Below are 19,025 nucleotides of genomic sequence, written 5' to 3' on the forward strand. Positions count from 1 at the left end.
AATTAAAATAGATTTGATTCCTGTGAATACATTCTGAGACCATAGTATCCCACTAATGAGAGATAGCAGACAGCATACAACTCTCTTTTGGTGGAAACTATGGTAATGCAAGACTGTAAGTCAGTGGCTGAGGGCGGGGCTTTAGCAGTGTGATGTCACATTAACGAAAGAATCAAAACAGCATGTCTAATGAGACTGCTTTGGTTTAATGGGGATTAAAAAAGGACAGGGTGGATTTTTTTCTTTTCACTGCCAACACACATTTATGTCCAAAAACCTTGTAAGAGTGGATTTTACATAATTGGGTGCCCTTTAACAAAACAAGTTAAACATTTTCAACTTGCTTTTATGAGTTATGTCAATTTATCACAAGTCAAAACTTAAAATAGTAGGTTGAATTGACTTGCTAAACCATGTTGTTTAACTTCATGCAGTCATTTATATCTGTTTGATGTTATTTACATTATAATGTGTAGTACATTACTCCATTATCCTCGAACATCTACTGTATTAACTCAGTTACACTTTTTAAACATGTTAAAATCTCCCTCTGGCCGCTTTTTTGGCTTTTCCACCATCCATTGACATTGCAGACTGTTTTCGAACCTTGCACTCGACTCTAAACTCTTGACTATCGCAATGCTGCCCAAGAAACAACTTTTACATTGTAAGAATAGACGGGAAGGTAAGAGAGAGGTCATGTCTTCCCTTGGCCAGGGCCAAGTCCTTCAGTCAAACTGTTATTAATTACATCAACATGTCATAGACGTTTTACATAAAAATTGAATGTGTGGAGAAATAGACAGTGATAGTTTGCAGATTTTAGGAATAAGGATGAGCTCATTGCCAATGACTCATAATGGTAACTTGTCTTTCCCATACTGTAGCTCTTGGGAGGAGAACCGTGTATGCTTAATGTTTTTTTCTGAACAGTTTATTGCGCATTAGAATTTTCAATAATATCGATTGGCTAGTTGATTTTGGGTTGATATGTTCAGCATTGTCCTGTACCATTGTACCAATGCTAGTTTCTGTTTGGTTGCCATATTGACCTGGCAATAACTCTCTCTTCTGAATGGACAGGAAGGTAAGACTGAGGCCACGGTTTCCCCTGGGCTAACATAAACTCTGTCAAACCTCCATGAATTACAGTCTATGACTATTAAACAAGTCAACCAGAGGGGCACAGTGAGTACACAGAGGGGCATCTCAAATCCTCTGTTCTGCACCCCCCAGACTTCATTGCTACTGTAGTAATATAAGTGAGCTTTTGCCCCCTTTTAATAACTGCTGTACAATGTATTCCAAGTATGACTAAGATTTCGATAAACCAGGTTCTCATTCATTTTTTAGCGATTTGGGTGCTTTGGATGTTTTAAGAATTGGAAAGTTGTTGGGTTTAGACACTTTCCTCACGTCTCTGTGACCGCTCCACCACACCACGACCCTAGAGATAACTCTTTCTGGTTTGAAGAGGACAGGAAGGTGAGTTTGGGGCCAAGTCTTCCCCAGGCTATGGCTCCTTTAACGTTGCGGCCTCAGGAAGAGGGCTGTTTTCACTTGTTCCTGATGTGGCTTGCTAACAGAGCGAACAGGACTGATAACAGAACAATGACCCGATTGGGTTCAGCTAAGAGGCAGAGTGCATCATCTACTGGAACCATCATCATCATCTTGACCACTCGGTGACCCCAGACTCCCTCATGCTTTCCCTTCGCAAATGTTCGCATTGCAGTTAAGAGATTAGCGGTGTCCTTTAGGGACTTGTGTTATCATTGCCTGCACCCAGTAAAAAACTTGCTGCATTAAGTGTTAAGTTGGAATCTTAATATTTTTGCAGTCTGTGCTTGCTTTAATTCAAGCACAGAGATGTTTGTATTGAATAACCCTTTATTAATCAAGTTATGGCTGTCGAAATATTTCTGGCTGGGCCATAGATGAGAAATGCTCTGAATCCCTCCCGAGTCTCTACTTTTCCTAATGTAATTAAAATAAGCCACTCAATGGTGACACAGCCCCACCAGCATAAGGGAGCAAAGCATCCTAGCTAAGTCGGGCCAGTGGTAAGTGGTCATTGTTCAATTTGAAACTCTTGTCTCCCTCTTTTCAGGGTTCAATGTAGGGTGAATTCAGTACCGTCTCATATGTCCCTATTTGGCACACCCAAATGACATGCATCACTGCCACTTTTTGTTACTTTGTAGCATTCATGTTTTGAGTTGTCGAGATCGTTAAACTGTATATGCGGGCACAAACAACCAAATTACTTTCATAATGGGACTATTGATTGTACACTTCATCATCCTTGTTGGAGGGCGTTTGTGGGGGACGCAGTACATCCACTGGCTGTTATTAAACATTTCTCATTTCTGGACATTTCTCTCCTTTATGTGTTTTGGTAAAACTGTTTTATGACTTATGACTGGAATACATTATGACTTTCCTTCAGATTTTTGCTCTAATTTGCGGTCTGGATGATTTGACAGAAAAGTTGCAGAAAGTCTGCATCATTCTGCTGGTCAGATTTGACAGATTTCACAGACAACTACATGGTGTATGATAAGCACAGACACCAACTTTTAGCTTAAGATTGTGAATCCATCATTTGAAGGATATCACATTTTTTAAATATATTTTTAAGATGATATAAGAAAACATATAAAGAGTTTGGTTCCAAAACGAGATAAACGCCATTTAAAAAATGTATTTAACGCAATCTTTTCTCAGTTTTTTTCCAATACGCGATAAATGCCAGCCCTCCTTCTCTGCAGAATGCAATAAATCCGCTTAACAAATCACAGCGCACCATTCCATGCACTGTAAACAATATGGGCGTTGCTTTGAATACACACAGAATTAGGGCTGTGTATCGCCAACAATTCCCCGATACGATACGTATCCCGATACAAGGGTCCCGATACGATGCGCATCACGATACAAGACTATTTTGAATTACATTTTTGTTCAGAATTTAGTAACATTATTATTATTATTATTTTTATTATTATTTGTTTATTGTACATTGAATAAGCAGTGTTGTAACAGTTGTGTTTTTGCCATTCATTTATTAGCTATTAGAAATATTTAAAATCCCAGAGTTAGTACTTAACTTATGTTTTTTTAAAAGCAGTTTTACAAAGATGGTGCCTTACTCTTGTCTCTCATTATTCTACATCTATGAATATATCTATAAACATGCAGTCAGACTTAATACTATTTAGTAGAAATCAGATAATTAATGTGACAATTATAGTTTAAAGTAGCTCTGTATCTCTTCTCTAGACGTACACTTTTCACATGCAAATCTTTATCGTGTTTCTTCTCAAATGCGTTAGTACTGTTTTATAAGAACATGGCTAATAAAGCCCTTTGCAGTAGTATAGGCTAAGATATCTGCGCTTTTATATTGAAATCATTGACTTTAATGCGCGCGCGCGTGAGAGAGGGCGCGAGCTATGCAGACACGTGCGCCAGCGAGACAGACATGCAAAGTGAAAGTATACCCCGCCACCTTTAACTCTATGTACACATTCGTCCTTTCCATTTGGATCACGGATCATCAGCAATTCGTCACGTTACTTTCAAAAGTACATCCGAATCGATACGGAAGGTGCTGTATCGATGTGCGCATCGTCAGGCGCCCATGACAATGTATCGTCGTATCGATATTTTGAACACAGCACTACACAGAATCCCCAAAAAAAAAAAAAAAAAAAAAATACTTTTGATGGCATTAATAAACCTGTGGTGGTTTTCTGTGGCAGGGAAGAAACGGAAGCCATCAAAATCTAATAATTTATGTGAGGCAATCGGGTGAAGAAAAAATGCCGACTGTTGCTTGTTCTCACACGACGGCATCAAGCTTCTGTCATGCTAAGACATTGACCCCAGGGGATCTTATGAAAACTTTCCATTATTTTACTCAAAGTCAATGAAAATCGAGCAGGACCTAAACATTTTACAGCTGATCGGTGTCAAAAAAGTTCAGCGACGACGTCCCAAGGATTGACAGCAGCAATGACAGTCTTGTTAATATGACAAAGTAAGTGGTTTGATTAATGCCATTAACGTTTATGTTTTAAATCAGTGTATGCCACTAGTCAACTAAATGAATGTAACATGGCAAAGATGAATGCACATTTATATATTGATTCAATAGATTTATTTTGAAAAAAACTTGTCATGGATTTATTGAATTTTGCGGAGAAAATAATCAGTTTTTATAATAAATCTTTGAAAATCAAATTATGGATTTGAATTGTTTATGTTATTATAACCTAAAGATGCTATGTGAAACTTTGTAACAGAAAATAGAAAATACGTTTTTATCGAAATTAGTCAAAATAGATTTATTGCGTTTTGGAACCAAACTCTTCATATTCAAGTGTATGATGTGGCATATTAACTTGAGGCTATCAGTGATGTAAAATGCAATACACATACAATAACAATGCAAATACATTGAATGAACAAAACACACTTAACAAATTAGCCTCAATATTTGACACCTCTACAACAACTATTGTGTTAATCTGTATATTCATGTTTTATCATCTTTTCAGTCTGTTGTGTTTTTTTAAAGTTACATTTTAGGGCCTTTTATATATTTATTTTGGATAGTTCAGTAGAGAAAAGACATGAAATGTGTTGGGTGGAGAAATAGGGAGTAGAATTGGCAAAGGGCCGCAGAGATCAGATTCGAACTCTGGTTGCCGTGAGCGCACTGGTGCTATATGTTTCTCTTTGCCTCCACTTCTTCCCATTATCGACTATTTCTTTCTCATCCTCTTTCTCATTTTCTTCTTTAATTTTCCTCTTATATCTTTTTTGCTCTGTCTTCTGTTTCTAGAACGATTCCTGATTTTCCGCCTCATTTTGATAGAAGCACCACTGCTGGAGATAACCAACATTTTGTCTTTTAAAGTGTTTGTTTAACAGACAGTGAAAGCACACATTCAAGATTGGTAAATCTCGCTGATTGACAAGAATATCCTTTTCTTGCGGTTAAGAGCATGTTTGTTTATGTTGGCTGTGATTTGTGTTTGACCGTCTCATGACTGCTGCTTGCTGGACACTTTAGTGTAGATGCTGCCTAAGTCGAGATAACCTCACTGGATAACCTTTGACCTCCGTGGTGCTACCGCTTTGTGAACTGAACGTGGCTTGAGAAACAGGGAGCCACTTTTTCTTTTTCTAAGTTAAGATACTGCTTATCATTTTCCTCCCAGTGGACTATGGCTGATGAGTGATGTTTCAGTGCTTTTTGTCTCAGCTCCCCTGTTATACTTGTTGTATGGAACCACAGATAACTAAGTTCCTTATTCCAGCCATTTGAAACTTCGATTTCTCTGTTGGTTATCACAGGTCAATGTTAAGATAAGAAGAGGTTGAACTCCTAACGTATTTCTCACAGAAACCTCTTCAGTTTTAAACACTACATCAGCATGCCAAGTTCATGCAGATTTTTCATATTATGCTCACATGGTGCTGCTGTCCCTTTTTGACAAGCCTTACAATGATGCACAGTTGTTCAATTTAGTTTGTCACTGCTTTTCCATTGTGTAACAGACCCTCAGGAACCTTGGAGGTTTTAGAGAAGTTTTAAACTAAAAAGCTTGAGTGAAATTTGTGCATTTGTCAGATTCTTTGTCCAAAGTGACATATAGTGCGTTAAAGGAGAACACCACCGTTTGTCAATATTTTACTATGTTCTTACCTCAACTTAGATTAAGCAATACATACCTATCTTTTTTCAATGCGTGCACTTAATCTTTGTACAGCGCGTCGTGAATGTGTTAGCATTTAGCCTAGCCCCATTCATTCCTTAGGATCCAAACAGGGATGAATTTACAAGCCTCCAAACACTTCCATGTTTCCCTATTTAAAGACTGTGACATGAGTAGTTACACGAGTATGTGTGGTGGCACAAAATAAAACGTGGCGATTTTTTTTAAGCAGATTAAAAATGAGAACTATATTGTATGGCGGAAGACCACTTAGTTTGTAGCACTTCAACCTCGGCACGCAGTAACATCATCACTCCTGACTACTTCACTCCGAAGTGCTGCACACTATGTGCTCTTCTGCCTATTTCCTTTAAACGTACAGTATGTTTTAGCGGCATCTAACGGTGAGACTGCGAATTGCAACCAACCTCAATTTCAAAACTATGAAAAGTTACAGTAGCTGCCACAGGACGAACATGTTTTTGTTGTCGGAGACAACGTAGGGATGAAATGCGCTCTGTTGAATAGTTTGTTTGTTCAGGGCTGCTGTAGAAACATGATGTAACTTCCATGTAAGTAGACCCGTGGTGTGTGTAGATAAAACTGGTAATAAAAACAATACAGTTAATTTGGGTAAGGTCTTTATGTAAGCAATAAGGTACGAGAGGCTGTGCTGTATCGTGAATAAGTAATGACTGAAGGGATTGTTAGGCACGACGCGAAGTACCTTATTGCTTTTATAAAACGGTTACCACACAATATTAAAGTAAAAAAAAATTTGTGCAACTTTCATGAAGTTAAATCAATAAAAAGCATTCCTTCCGCTAGAAAAAATAGTCCCTGACCATGATCAAAAATGTGTTCCAATCACTGATCTATATAAATGACTGGATTGCGCATAGAACGCTTGACGTAACTGCGTGAGGTGACGCCAGCACAGAGTTCGATCCGCCATCTTGGTATACCCAACCGGCAGAGAGCGTCATTGACTTCATTCAAAATCATGATCAAAATTTACCCGCTTTACAGCGTATCAGTTATACAAGGTTAATTTTTAGGATATGTGTACGTTAATTATTTGATAATTCTGGTGTTATTTGCAATTTTTATCTTTTAATCGGGCAGGATAATGGATTTATAAAAAAACGTTAAGGTGAGTGTGTCTGTTGCATTTGTTAATGACACGGGTATAAATAAAGTTTTGTTTGACATTCAGCTACACTGTGACGGTCAGCGTTATTTCTCTAAATAAGTTTAGGTAACTTGTAAGTTAAGATAACATAATTACAAAACTAGCAAATTATTGCATGCACATACGGTACAAAGCATGATTATTTATTTAGATTTCAGAATGAGCACGTTTATTGTCATTAATACTAAATATGCTGCGGTCTGTCTGCTGATCTGATACTGTAATAAAGATGAATGTATAATAACTGTTTAAAACGCAAAATGTACAACTTTCAGTAAGTAACTATTTACATGCTTTGGACGTTTGTGTTGTAATAATGTACAGGGTAACTTCACATATAAAAACGAAGACGAGTAAAGTGATGTTTTATCATTAAAATCTGATAACGTCCATTGATTTAATAGAACGTTTGGGTATACCAACATGGCGGCGCGGTGGCTTCACAAGTGTGACGTCATGCGCAATCCAGTCATTTATATAGATCAGTGGTTCCAATGTGTAATATGCATGGAAGCTCAAATAAAAACAACAAACCGATATGTGTGGTTGCTAAGGGTGTTGCTAAGGGCGCAATGATAAACAGAACCGTTGGGTGAAGCGTTCATAGCAGTGTTTTATTGTGAATAAAGCACACCTCTTGACCAATCAGAATCAAGGATTGGAACTAACCGTTTTATAAACACCACTATTAATATAGTTATGTATATTATATTGCATGTCTGTCAAGAGAGCCTTCTAAAAGTCCCACATTAAATATATACCTTTTTATTAGTCAGGATAAAACCTTCTAGCGTTACGCTCCTCCAACTGGAAGCCGTACCTGAACTGTTTTTGCTACTCCAACTTGAGCTGTCAACGGCCATTTTCAGAAGCCATCAAAGATGATACACAGTTATCATCTTGATCCCATTCTTCTCTGCTGGCTTCTCTCTCCGAGCACTTGGCGTTCTGGATCGGGCTCGCATTTGCTCATGATGGAGGCTTCCTGCTGCTGTATCTGGATTGGATTTGCTCATCGTTCAGATTTATGAGCGTACACTTCTGCCCTATTTGCTGTGGTTCAATCACAACACGCATACCAGCACATCATGACTCATCCCATGTTCAGTAGAGTTTTTAAAGACATGTTTATTAAGACATGACCTAAGGCTGTGTTAGCAGTTGTGTGTTTTTAATAAAAAGCTTACCTGTGCCATAGAACGGTTTTCTATAGGTACTTACTGTAAGTCTTTTGTCTTTCCAGCAACATTACTTCCTCTTTCGGCTGTTTCAGAAATATGGGGCTTATTGTTATTTCTTGCTTTACCAGACTGATCTCTCTTCTCTGTGCTGGTTATTTTCAATGTTATCGTTATTCAGTCTCAAGCTGAACTCAGTTTGGCCTGTATGAGCCTCTGGGGCTGACGGCATGGTTCCAGAGAACACGCGAAACAAAGACGAGAGCCAGAGGGCAGCCAGAGGTGACAGAAAGGAGAACTAACGAGAAAAGAATGAGAGATATAGAGCGAGTCATCGCATAAAGAAGAGGAAAGATTTGTTCCAAAAGCATTTCGGGAAAAGATGCAGCACAAAAGGGACTGAGTCAGACTGCCTCGGTTCAATCTGCATTAAATGTCCCGATGAATAACTGTAGGCTATTGGTGGATCGTGTGTAGGTGGCTACTAGGTTACTAGGGAATAGGTAATCATTACATAACAAGCTCCCGACCAGAGTACATTGTAGATTTATTGCAGTCAAGAAGCGACAAATCAAACCTTGTTTTTCCAGATCATTGCCAAAATGAGCAACAGGTCTACGAGGGAGAAGAAACACAGCAGTCAATTCCCAACACCCCCAGGCTATTATCGAGAATAGCTATTCCTGCAGCGTTCCAAACAAACACGTACGACGGTCGGAATAACCGAGCCCTTATCCCAACGGCCCGCAGCTGAGAGTGATAGTGTGAACGCGGGGTGACATCGAGGGTAACAAGAGCGACACATCAATGTGCAACGTCATGTTTTCTTTTTTCTCTCCATCATTCTTTCTTTTAGAAGAATGAGAGGAAGTGATAATCCACCCTGCCCGCCTGCCCCCATGCCCCGGCTCCTCTCTAGCGTGGCCCTCTGTTTGTTCAGAGAGGGCCCGATAACACTGTCGGGGGTCACGGCGAGGTGAAAGAGAGAGGCTGAGTGCAAGTTCACTGGGAGGTGAAGGCGGGGCGGAGAGGCACAGCGGAAAGGTGAAACCCAGGTCATGGACACACTAGCTCGTGCTACGTGGAACGCAAGTTCATGCGTACTGGGAGGGGGGGTTTACAAATGACAGCGAAACGGCTTCCTCCGTTCCACATTTACTCATCCTCCTCAGTAGCCGCCTTCCTCCTATGCCAAAAAGGAAGGCGAGTGGAGAAAACAAGATATGCATGCAAATCTGAATATCGCTTATCTCACGCAGGTGCTTATCTGCCATCGCGTGTTGTGTGCAGGTGGTGGAAGTTTAAACAATTAGCTGTCCATCATATTACATCTTCATAATACGCATAGGTATTTTATTTTGGCATTTTTATGAATCATTTATGAGGCATGTTTTGTCCGTTTGCGAGTTTGATGACATGTTTGTGTTTGTTTGCACACTCTGTACTCCATCTGTGGTATGCGTGTGTGTTTGTGTGAGCGGGCTTGTTTGGGAGGGAGGAATGCAGAACGCTGTTGTTTAGAAAGCCATTGCTGAGGGGTGCGTTTTTGGCAGGGCTCCAGCAAGGTCAGTAGCTGGCCGGGTCAATCACGGGTCATTACCGGCCCATTATTGGGTCAGGTCCGGGTCAGGAGCGGGCTTGCATTCAGGGTGAAAGAGTGTAAATGGCTGTTCCCTCTTTAACCTCTCTCCATTCTCCTCTAATCCCCTGCTTTGTCATGTTATTTTCCCCTGTGTCTCCTCTATAATCTCATTTAAGAGGCCCCGCTCACTTATGTAACATTGGGAGAAGTGAACCGGCCCGATTTAACAAGGGCCATCAATGGTGTCGGGCTGGGCTTCGAGTGTTTAATGAACTTTAACGATCTCTCTTTGTCTTCCTCACCATCACTGTCCTTTCTGTTTGTAGTTATTGGATCTCTTCACTCGGTGGGACTGGTCCACGTATCTGGCTGACTACGGCAGGCCCACCTGCAAGTACCTGAGAGTGAATCCGCACACGGCGCTGGCCCTTCTAGAGAAGTAAGTCTTACGTGCGCACCTTCACGCTGGTTTGTAGCTCTTCACCTCTCATCATCTCACAAACCAGATCAAGTTCATTCATTCTTAACCTTTCTCTTCTCCCTCTCTCATGAGCAGGATCTATAGATCGTAAGTACTCTGCATTTTGTGGCTGTGTGATAAGAGTGCACTTAAAAATATTTGCATGAAGAAAATAAAGCCAGTTTTGAGGATCATTTAAGACTTTTTTTTTTGTTTGCATGGTGGCATTATTTGTAAACGCATTTTCCGTTAAATTAACATCATTACAAGCATAGCTCATTATTTTCATTACTATAATAAATGTATTTCAAATACATAAAAAAAATTAAAGTCGATGCACATACATTCAAATATATTTTCAAAAGTTTCCTGTTATTCCACTGACAATTAAGAGGGGAGATTTTCACAATACAAAAAATAAGTCCAAAAGATTGTTATATACAAGCCACTCATTTGCTTGGTGTTATGCTTATTATTCTACATCATGTTAGTATTCATAAAGATTGTGTATTTGAATCTTGCATGCAGTTTATTTTAACTTCTTATGTGTGTGTTTGTATTCACTAAACTTGTGACCTCCTGATCACTTAAGCTTTTCTCTGTCACTCTCTTTTTCTTTCATTACCTCCTTCCCTCCTCTGGCTGCCCTCCTGTTTTTGTGATATACAACAGCAGAAGAGTGGATTGGCATTACTCAATCCCACACACACACACACACACACACACACATTCACCCGCCTGATCCCATTTGAGCTACACTTACCTCAGCTTCACCCTCTTGCCCCTCTGTCTCAGTGAAAGTGATCTGTTTTATTTAGCCTGGCAAGGGTTCACACACACACACACACACACACGCACACACACACACACACACACACACACACACACACACACACACACACACACACACGCACACACACGCAGTACGTACACACTGTCAGAGTACGACAGGCTTGTAGAAGAGAATGGCCTTTCTCTGTCGAAGCATACTTTTACCAGGCTGTTTAGTTGCTATTTGGAGAGAGAAAATAGAGATTAAATATAAGAATATGAGATTTACTTTATTTAAAAACCTCAACCAGTAATGCCCAGCCTTATTTCTAAATGAAAGTTTGAAGTTGAACTCTAGCTTTAAAATGACCAGCGCTGATGTGCTTTTACGAAATGCAAAAGTTTCATTTATTGAAAGATTAATTCACCCAAATATGATTTTTTTAACCTCATGCCATCCAATTTCCAAATGTTTGCATGCACAGTATAAGCGAATAACTATAAAAAATCTGCTTATTGTAGAAAACTGCGTAGCCTGTGCGTAGCTCTGCGTAGCCTGACGCACACCTCACAAAATTTTTAACAGCACGTCAGATCTACGCGGACCGCAAGCGCTGTGATTGGTCCACCAGAACCCCTCCCGTCAGGTTAAAAAATAGGTATTTCCGTTTGTGATGGTAAAAACAAAGATGAGCCAAGTTGAGGAGTGATTTAACTCAAACTGCATCAAAAGTCGCTGTTTATTTACTTCCATCATTGCTGGTCTTCTCAAATTATACACAACAAGTTGCTGTTTCTTCTTCGTTTGTGGGTTAACTTGCTTAGCTTCTTCTTCTGTGACTTCTGCTGCTGCTATGTGGTTACACGCGTGGTTACTGCCTCCCAGCGGTCTGCAGGGGTGTTTGCACGTCGACGCGGACGACGGCGCAAAAGTATAAATGAAAACCGACGCGAACCTACGCCGTCGCGGCTACGCCGTAGGACCTACGCACGACTATAAATCGCCTTTTATGCGTTACTTTGCGCTTACTTCTTTGTGTGACTTTTATCTTTCACAAGCGGAGACATGCGTACATGAACAAACCTGCAAGAAAGCCAGTTAAGGTGTTTACATGCCACACGAAATTGGGGTAATGAGCAGAAAAATACCTTTGCCGATCGGTTTTTGGGCTTTCCCCGATAAAAGAAAAAGTTTTACGCATTAACATGACCTCACACATTGTCCGTTTATTAAGCATAATCGGCATAATAAGACTGTGCATGTAAACACACTCATTTTGTATTAAAGGTGCAGTGTGTACATTTTAGCGGCATCTAGTGGTGAGGTGGTGAATTGCAATCAACGGCTCAGTCCACTGCTCACCTCTTACTTTTGAAACACATAGAGAATCTACGGTAGCCGCCACATGGACAAACATGTCATTGTTGGAGACAACTTAGTAAAAAAGTTTGTCTGTTAAGGGCTTCTGTAGAAACATGGCTGCACAAAATGGTGACTTCCATGTAAGGGGACCCTCAGTGTATGTAGGTAAAACTTCTCATTCTAAGGCAATAAACACATAACGGTTCATTATGAAAGGTCTTTATACACCCCTGATAATTTAGTTTTGTATATTATTTTGCATTTCAGTCAACGGATCCTTCTAAAAATTGCACACTGCACCTTTAAAGTGCTGTCTGATGATAAAAACGCATTTGACAGTCACAGTACACAAGAACAAGAACTCAGAGATTCATCTTTATCAGTGTGCCTCCATATCTGAATTTGTCACACTGATCTGTACGTTTACAGGAAAACATGACGTATCGATTTCTAAGTAAGCTGTTTTGAGCTGATAAGAATAATATAAAGCTCAATAAGCTGATATTGTTTTGCTTCAGAAGACACTTTAATGAGGATTAGATTAAGGCCCAATCCCAATTCTCCGTCTTACCCCTTACCCATACCCCTTAGTTTTGCATGTTCACATGAGAGTAAGGACTCGAGATAGCCCTTTCGCTCTCGTGAACGTGCAAAACTAAGGGGTAGGGGTAAGGGTAAGGGGTAAGACAGAGAAATGGGATTGGGCCTAAAGGCGAGGTGCACGATCTCTGAAAGCCAAATGTTGACATTTGAAATCACCTAAATAAACACACCCCTAACCCAATATAATCTGGATTTTCTTTTGATAGACCCGCCCCACACATATGCAACCCAGGCAATGATGTTGGTTAGTAGACACGCCCCTTACTGCTGATTGGTTGCAAGTGTGTTTTGGTACTTGGCCAGACTCCCTTATACAAAGCGTTTTTCAAAAATCGTGCATATGAGGGATATATGTGCTTCTCCATGAAGTTGAGTCCCTATCAGATTAACACGGTGGCATATTTAAAAGTGCATTTTTTAGTTGCGGGGCTTTAAATATGAAATTGTTTGTTTTCAGCTGAAAATAAAGGAGTAATATACAGTACATTTGGGATGACATGAGCATACATTTCGAGAGATTTTTTTATATTTGGGTGAACTATTTCTTCAAAAGTTGCAAAAATATTTTAAATTCATAAATTTTAGAGTTGATTTTATTTGATTTTTTTTTAAAAACCATTTATTGGTTATATTTTTGTGAAGACCGCAAATGCTCAAGCTAAAATGCATGTTTAAGCTGCCTTAATTTAAAAAAACAAACATCTTGCAGTCTTCTTGTTTTGTCTCCATATGCACACCAGTATTGTTTTTTGTAAGGTATGTTTGTAAAAACGACTTAAATGCCCTAATAAAGCTCAGTCATGGATTACTCTAAAACCTGTCTGGGAAACTGCCCTTAAGTGTTTCATTAAGGACAACACTACCTTTCAACAATGTATACAGTGAGAATGGTGTATTGTACTGTACAGTATAGTGCATCACTTGGGTTGTAACTTGTCACTTTCTCTGTAAAATACGCAACAGGCTGACCCCTACTTTACTGCTGTTTGTTGTACTTCAGAAAGGGACTCGCAAACATTCACTCACAAACAAATATTCTGTACTATGCGGTGGTGGTGATTGTTATCGCCATGGCAATGATAGGCAGTGAAGCATATCACTACTGAAACAAAGCTATGCATCCGTGATGATGGCTATCGAGCCAAATAACCCTCAGTAAGACTCACAGGACGAGTTGATAGGAGGAGAGCATTTTTGTGGTTCTTTGTGATTAATAAAGATTGCTTCAGTGTCAACCACAGTAACAGACCGACTCTTTTGTTCACAAGATTGGTAGCTTGCACGATTGTTAATTTTAAGGTGTCATCATCATATTTGTAACCTTTTTATTTTTCATAATATAGTAGACTATGGGGCAGTTTTACAGACATGGTTTAGATTCATCAAGGACTAGGGCCTTAGTTATATTAGGACATTTAAGTTTTACAAAAAAACAATACTGGTGTGAATCAGGAAACAAAGCAATGGCACTGATATATGTTCAGATGTGTCAGTGCAAGATGATTTTAAATTAAAGCAGCTCAAACATGCATTTTATTCTGGGACTAAATGTGCAATTATTTCTTGAACCACAAGTAGTTTAATTTTACAGTTTTATACTCACTTTTTGACCTTAATTAAATAGTGTTTTTTCTGCAGTTGCTTTTAAAACATATGTACTGTAGTGGCCAAAAGTAATAGGGGAATTTGTACAGTATGTGCCTTTAATATACCTTCAGGTTAAATGAAACCTATTAAAATATGAGGTACAAAATGGACATATCATTTTAACGTATTTATTAAAGACAAAACCCGATAATCTACTGTAAAAAAGCAAATCCTGTTTGCACTTAAAATTTTAAGTTTAATCAACTTACAAATTTACAATTCATTTCAACTTTCTTGACTAGTAAGGAGTTGCTATTAATATTAAAAATAAAGTTGAATTAGCTTAAGTTATTTCAGCTTAGCAGAAAGCTTTTAGGGTAGAAATTTTAGGGTTATAATTTTTAGGGTAGAATAACAAATAGCTTACAGGTCACATACCTGTACATTGACAATGTATGTTGTGTGTAATTTTTTGCGAAGCCTCCTTAAATTCTTCTTAAAGGAAAACACCACCGTTTTTCAATATTTTACTATGTTCTTACCTCAACTTAGATGAATTAATACATACCTATCTTTTTTCAATGCGTGCACTTAATCTTTGTACAGTGCGTTGTGAATGTGTTAGCATTTAGCCTAGCCCCATTCATTCCTTAGGATCCAAACAGGGATGAATTTAGAAGCAACCAAACACTTCCATGTTTTCCCTATTTAAAGACTGTTACATACGTTGTTACACGAGTAAGTATGGTGGCACAAAACTAAATGTTGCGATTTTTTTTTTTAGAACTATATTGTATGGCGGAAGAGCACTTAGTTTGTAGCACTGCATCACTCTTCTAGCTAGGCTAAATGCTAACACGTTCACGACATGCTGTACAAAGATTAAATGCACGCATTGAAAAAATATATAGGTGTGTATTAATTCATTTAGGTTGATGTAAGAACGTAATAAAATATCGGTGGTGTTTTCCTTTAAAGCAGGGCTTTGGTTTATGCACCAAACACACCAATGTAACATCCATACAAAATATTTAATGCATCTTTACTCAAATATACGAATAAAGGACCTATAAAGGTGTTCTTGAATAAAGATGATTTTTAATAAAGATGTTCAAAGTCATCAACTTTGGCCACTACTGTATTTATATGTCCTTTATTACGAATAGTCAAAGTCTTAAATTTGGCTAAATTAACATTTTCCACTATATTTCCCTTTGAATGTTCAAACGATGTAGAACCGAAATGTTTTTAACTGACGATAGGTCATTTAGTATTGTGTCAGGCTGTGGTGCCGAGACTCTGGCACAGTTCGTCTGCTTGCGAGTGACAGGAATGTGTGTGCATTGGCTCAGTGATCCCCATGCTACTGAGAATAGGCGTTTGGCACAAGTGGCAGGAAAGTGGGCAGCTCATTAGAACCTCCATGCAGAACTGCTCCAAGATTCCTGCATTGAACCGCAACGTGAAAAAGCTGTCTGAGTAATCTCAGTTGTCCCTTCATTGAGTTCTCTAGGGATGCAGCACTTTGTGACCAACATGGTATGCGAGTGGAAATGGGCTCAATTTCTCATATTCTTTGGCTTGTTGTCAGGTCATACTGTATGCCCTTTAATCACAATAAAAAGTAAGAGGACTAATTTGTAGGTTTTGGAGCCGTAGCATGCTAAAGTTTGGTTGCTTTTAATGAAGCCTCTCTACACTTTCTGTCTCTGTTCAACCTCTAATCCTCTTTTATAGTTTGATTTACTTGGTATTTAATTACGTGCATAAATTAAAGTATAAAGCGGAGGAAAACAATCATTTGCAACTTCCCAAATTACTTTTGGTCTCATATGTTTTAATCATTCATTGTTTGCAGGATGAAGGACACCAGTCGTAAGAACAAAATGTTCTTACAGCTTCGTAAGAACGAGCGGGACAAGCAGAAGCTCATAGACACTGTCGTCAAACAACTGAGAAATCTCATCGCTACCAACCAGGCCTGAGAATGCCGATGCACCCGCAGACATCCTAATGATCGCCCATCACCGGAACGTGGACATGCATTAGCAGACCAATAAAAATGACTTGTACCTAATAATGTAAGCATGCACACCTCTCCCAAGGGTGCGGCCAAATTTGCCATCCTGTGCCTGTGTGGTACGGTGTCCATTTCAGTCTTCCTATATGACTGCATACGGTAGACACACATGTAGTTTCTTATAATAGGACTTTTATTCTGTCACACTAACTTCCTGTCACACAGTTGATATTGCCATTACAAGTGCTGAAGCAAGATTGTTGTTTGCCTTTTATTTAACTTTAAAACTATAGTTACTCTATATGGTGGATGTTGTATTCCATCAATTGGTGCAATGTTAAAAAAGACGAGAACTAACTAATGAATGTTGCTTTTATAGTCGCTTACCGATCAAATATGAATGAGTATTTTAACAGATGGATCGAGGCTCCATTTAAGTGTGCATCATATTTAGGGAAGTGACTTTCCAGCACGGGAGTTCAGTTGATGCCCTCTTTTTATGCAATAAGTAATTAATTCCCGCACATGCAACCCACCCATGTTTAGTCTGTTACATCCAGGATATAATAATCCTAGGTTGATGTTATGTTTGATTCAAGACTGGCTTTCGGTTGAGCGGCAGCTTTGGAAGTGTGATGGTTTACTTGTCGCACACATGCACATTTAAAATGAATTTGAATGCTTTTAGTATTTAAACAATGTCTTCCCATACCATCAATGTTTTTTTTCCTATTTTTTGGAATGTGGGTGCAATATTATGATAAGTTTAGGTTAAGTCAAAGTTTTAGGTGGCAATGATTGTTTAGTTAAAGGGAGCTTTTCTTCATTTTGTTTTTTTTTAAACTGTGTTTGCAGGCGTAAAATGGACACATAGTCATTAAAAGTTAAAAGGGAACTCTTCTTATTTGTGCACAGAACAAATGCCATTTAGATTATGTTTGTGTGTTTGAGCATCTGTGCCTGCTCGCATTTGCTCCCAATGTCGTTTTCTGGTTTCAGCTCTTCCTTTGTATGCCTTGACTTATTCCATGCCAATAATTGATTATGGTGGTTTCCTCACAACCCCTACACTTGATCCAAGGAATGGACGGTGTTTGTGTGTGAGAGCACAAGAACATGCTCCCCTAACAGACAGCTGTGACGATACAGACTTTATTTTGAGAGGGACTGTACAGATTGTTATATTAAACCACTAATGACTTATATTAAAATACTAATGAATAAAACAAATGGCAACAGATATATAATAAACCATGCAAGAATGTCTGAGACTTGAATTGTTTGTAATTTATTTTCAAAGTGACTTATTATGTGGCATGCACAAATAATGCACATACAACGGTTTCACTTGCTTTTTGGGAGTGGGGATGAGACATTTCACTGACCTTGAACTTGTTCGGATGTGCTTTAACAATTACATCTATGCTGTAAAGCAGGCGTCTCCAACCTTTTTGTGAGCAAGGGCTACCACAATGGATAAAACAATCTGAAGGGCTACTTTTTGATATAGTCTACTCAAAACTTTTCTTTTTAATTGCATTTTATTTTACTTGTTGATATGTTTGATCATTGTTCTAAATGTTAACATGCATAAAATAAGCTAATATAAAAATATGTAATAAATAAATATTACAATTGAGATTTTAAAGGGACGCTTGACTTTTTTTGAAAATATGCAAATTTTCCAGCTCCCCTCGAGTTAAACATTTGATTTTTACTGTTTTGGAATCCAATCAGCTGATCTCCAGGTCTGGCGGTACCTAGGGTGGCCATTTGTGCCAGTTCCGCCGGACACGTCCCGAACATGTTTTCGGGTTCGTTTTCCGGAAAGCGCGTTGGTCGACCGCATACGTCATCAAGGTGTAATATTTCGGGTTTAATTTAAAAAATGCAGCCGTTCCATTTCAAGGTAAGAATGGAACTACAATGATTGTATGTCTTAAAAGAAATGAATCTTAATTTTCTAATGTATTTTAACTGAAATGTGAGAACCTCGATGACGTATGCGGTCGAGCAACGCGACTTCCGGAGGACGAACCCGAAAACATGTTCGGGACGTGTCCGGCGGAACTGGCACGAATGGCCACCCTAGCGGTACCACTTTTAGCATAGCTTAGCACAATCCATTGAATCTGATTAGACCATTAGCATCGCGCTAAAAAAATAACAAAGAGTTTCGATATTTTTCCTATTTAAAACTTGACTCTTCTGTAGTTACATTGTGTACTAAGACTGACAGAAAATTAAAAGTTGTGATTTTCTTGGCAGATTTGGCTTGGAACTATACTCTCATTCTGGCGTAATAATCAAGGACTTTGCTGCCGTAACATGGCTGCAGCAAGCGCAATGATATAACGCAGTGCTCGAAAATAGTCCCCAGCTATTGAAAGATATTAAGGGGACTGTTTTCGGCTGCTGCTTTATATTAGTTTTAAATAGGAAAAATATCAAAACTCTTTGGTTATTTTCAGCGCGATGCTAATGGTCTAATCAGATTCAATGGATTATGCTTAGCTATGCTAAAAGTGGTACCGCCAGACCTG

The 19,025-nt window shown here is 38.9% G+C and overlaps 1 protein-coding gene across 3 annotated transcripts in view; it reads left to right on the top strand.

The window, feature by feature from the left end:
• The window catches only part of exoc6b (exocyst complex component 6B), a 122,243-nt gene extending 104,490 nt beyond the window's left edge, over positions 1–17,753 (top strand). For 2 of the 3 annotated variants that reach the window (XM_065248775.1, XM_065248776.1), the window contains 2 exons: positions 10,005–10,117; positions 16,321–17,753. In XM_065248775.1, coding sequence (XP_065104847.1) covers positions 10,005–10,117; positions 16,321–16,447 — 240 coding nt within the window. In that variant the 3' untranslated portion in view covers positions 16,448–17,753. The remainder of the gene's footprint in view (positions 1–10,004; positions 10,118–16,320) is intronic. The other variant, XR_010526096.2, reaches the window with a different exon arrangement.
• Positions 17,754–19,025: the final 1,272 nt, after the last annotated feature.

The sequence above is a fragment of the Paramisgurnus dabryanus genome, chromosome 2 (genome assembly GCF_030506205.2).
Source record: "Paramisgurnus dabryanus chromosome 2, PD_genome_1.1, whole genome shotgun sequence".
Taxonomy (NCBI): domain Eukaryota; kingdom Metazoa; phylum Chordata; class Actinopteri; order Cypriniformes; family Cobitidae; genus Paramisgurnus; species Paramisgurnus dabryanus.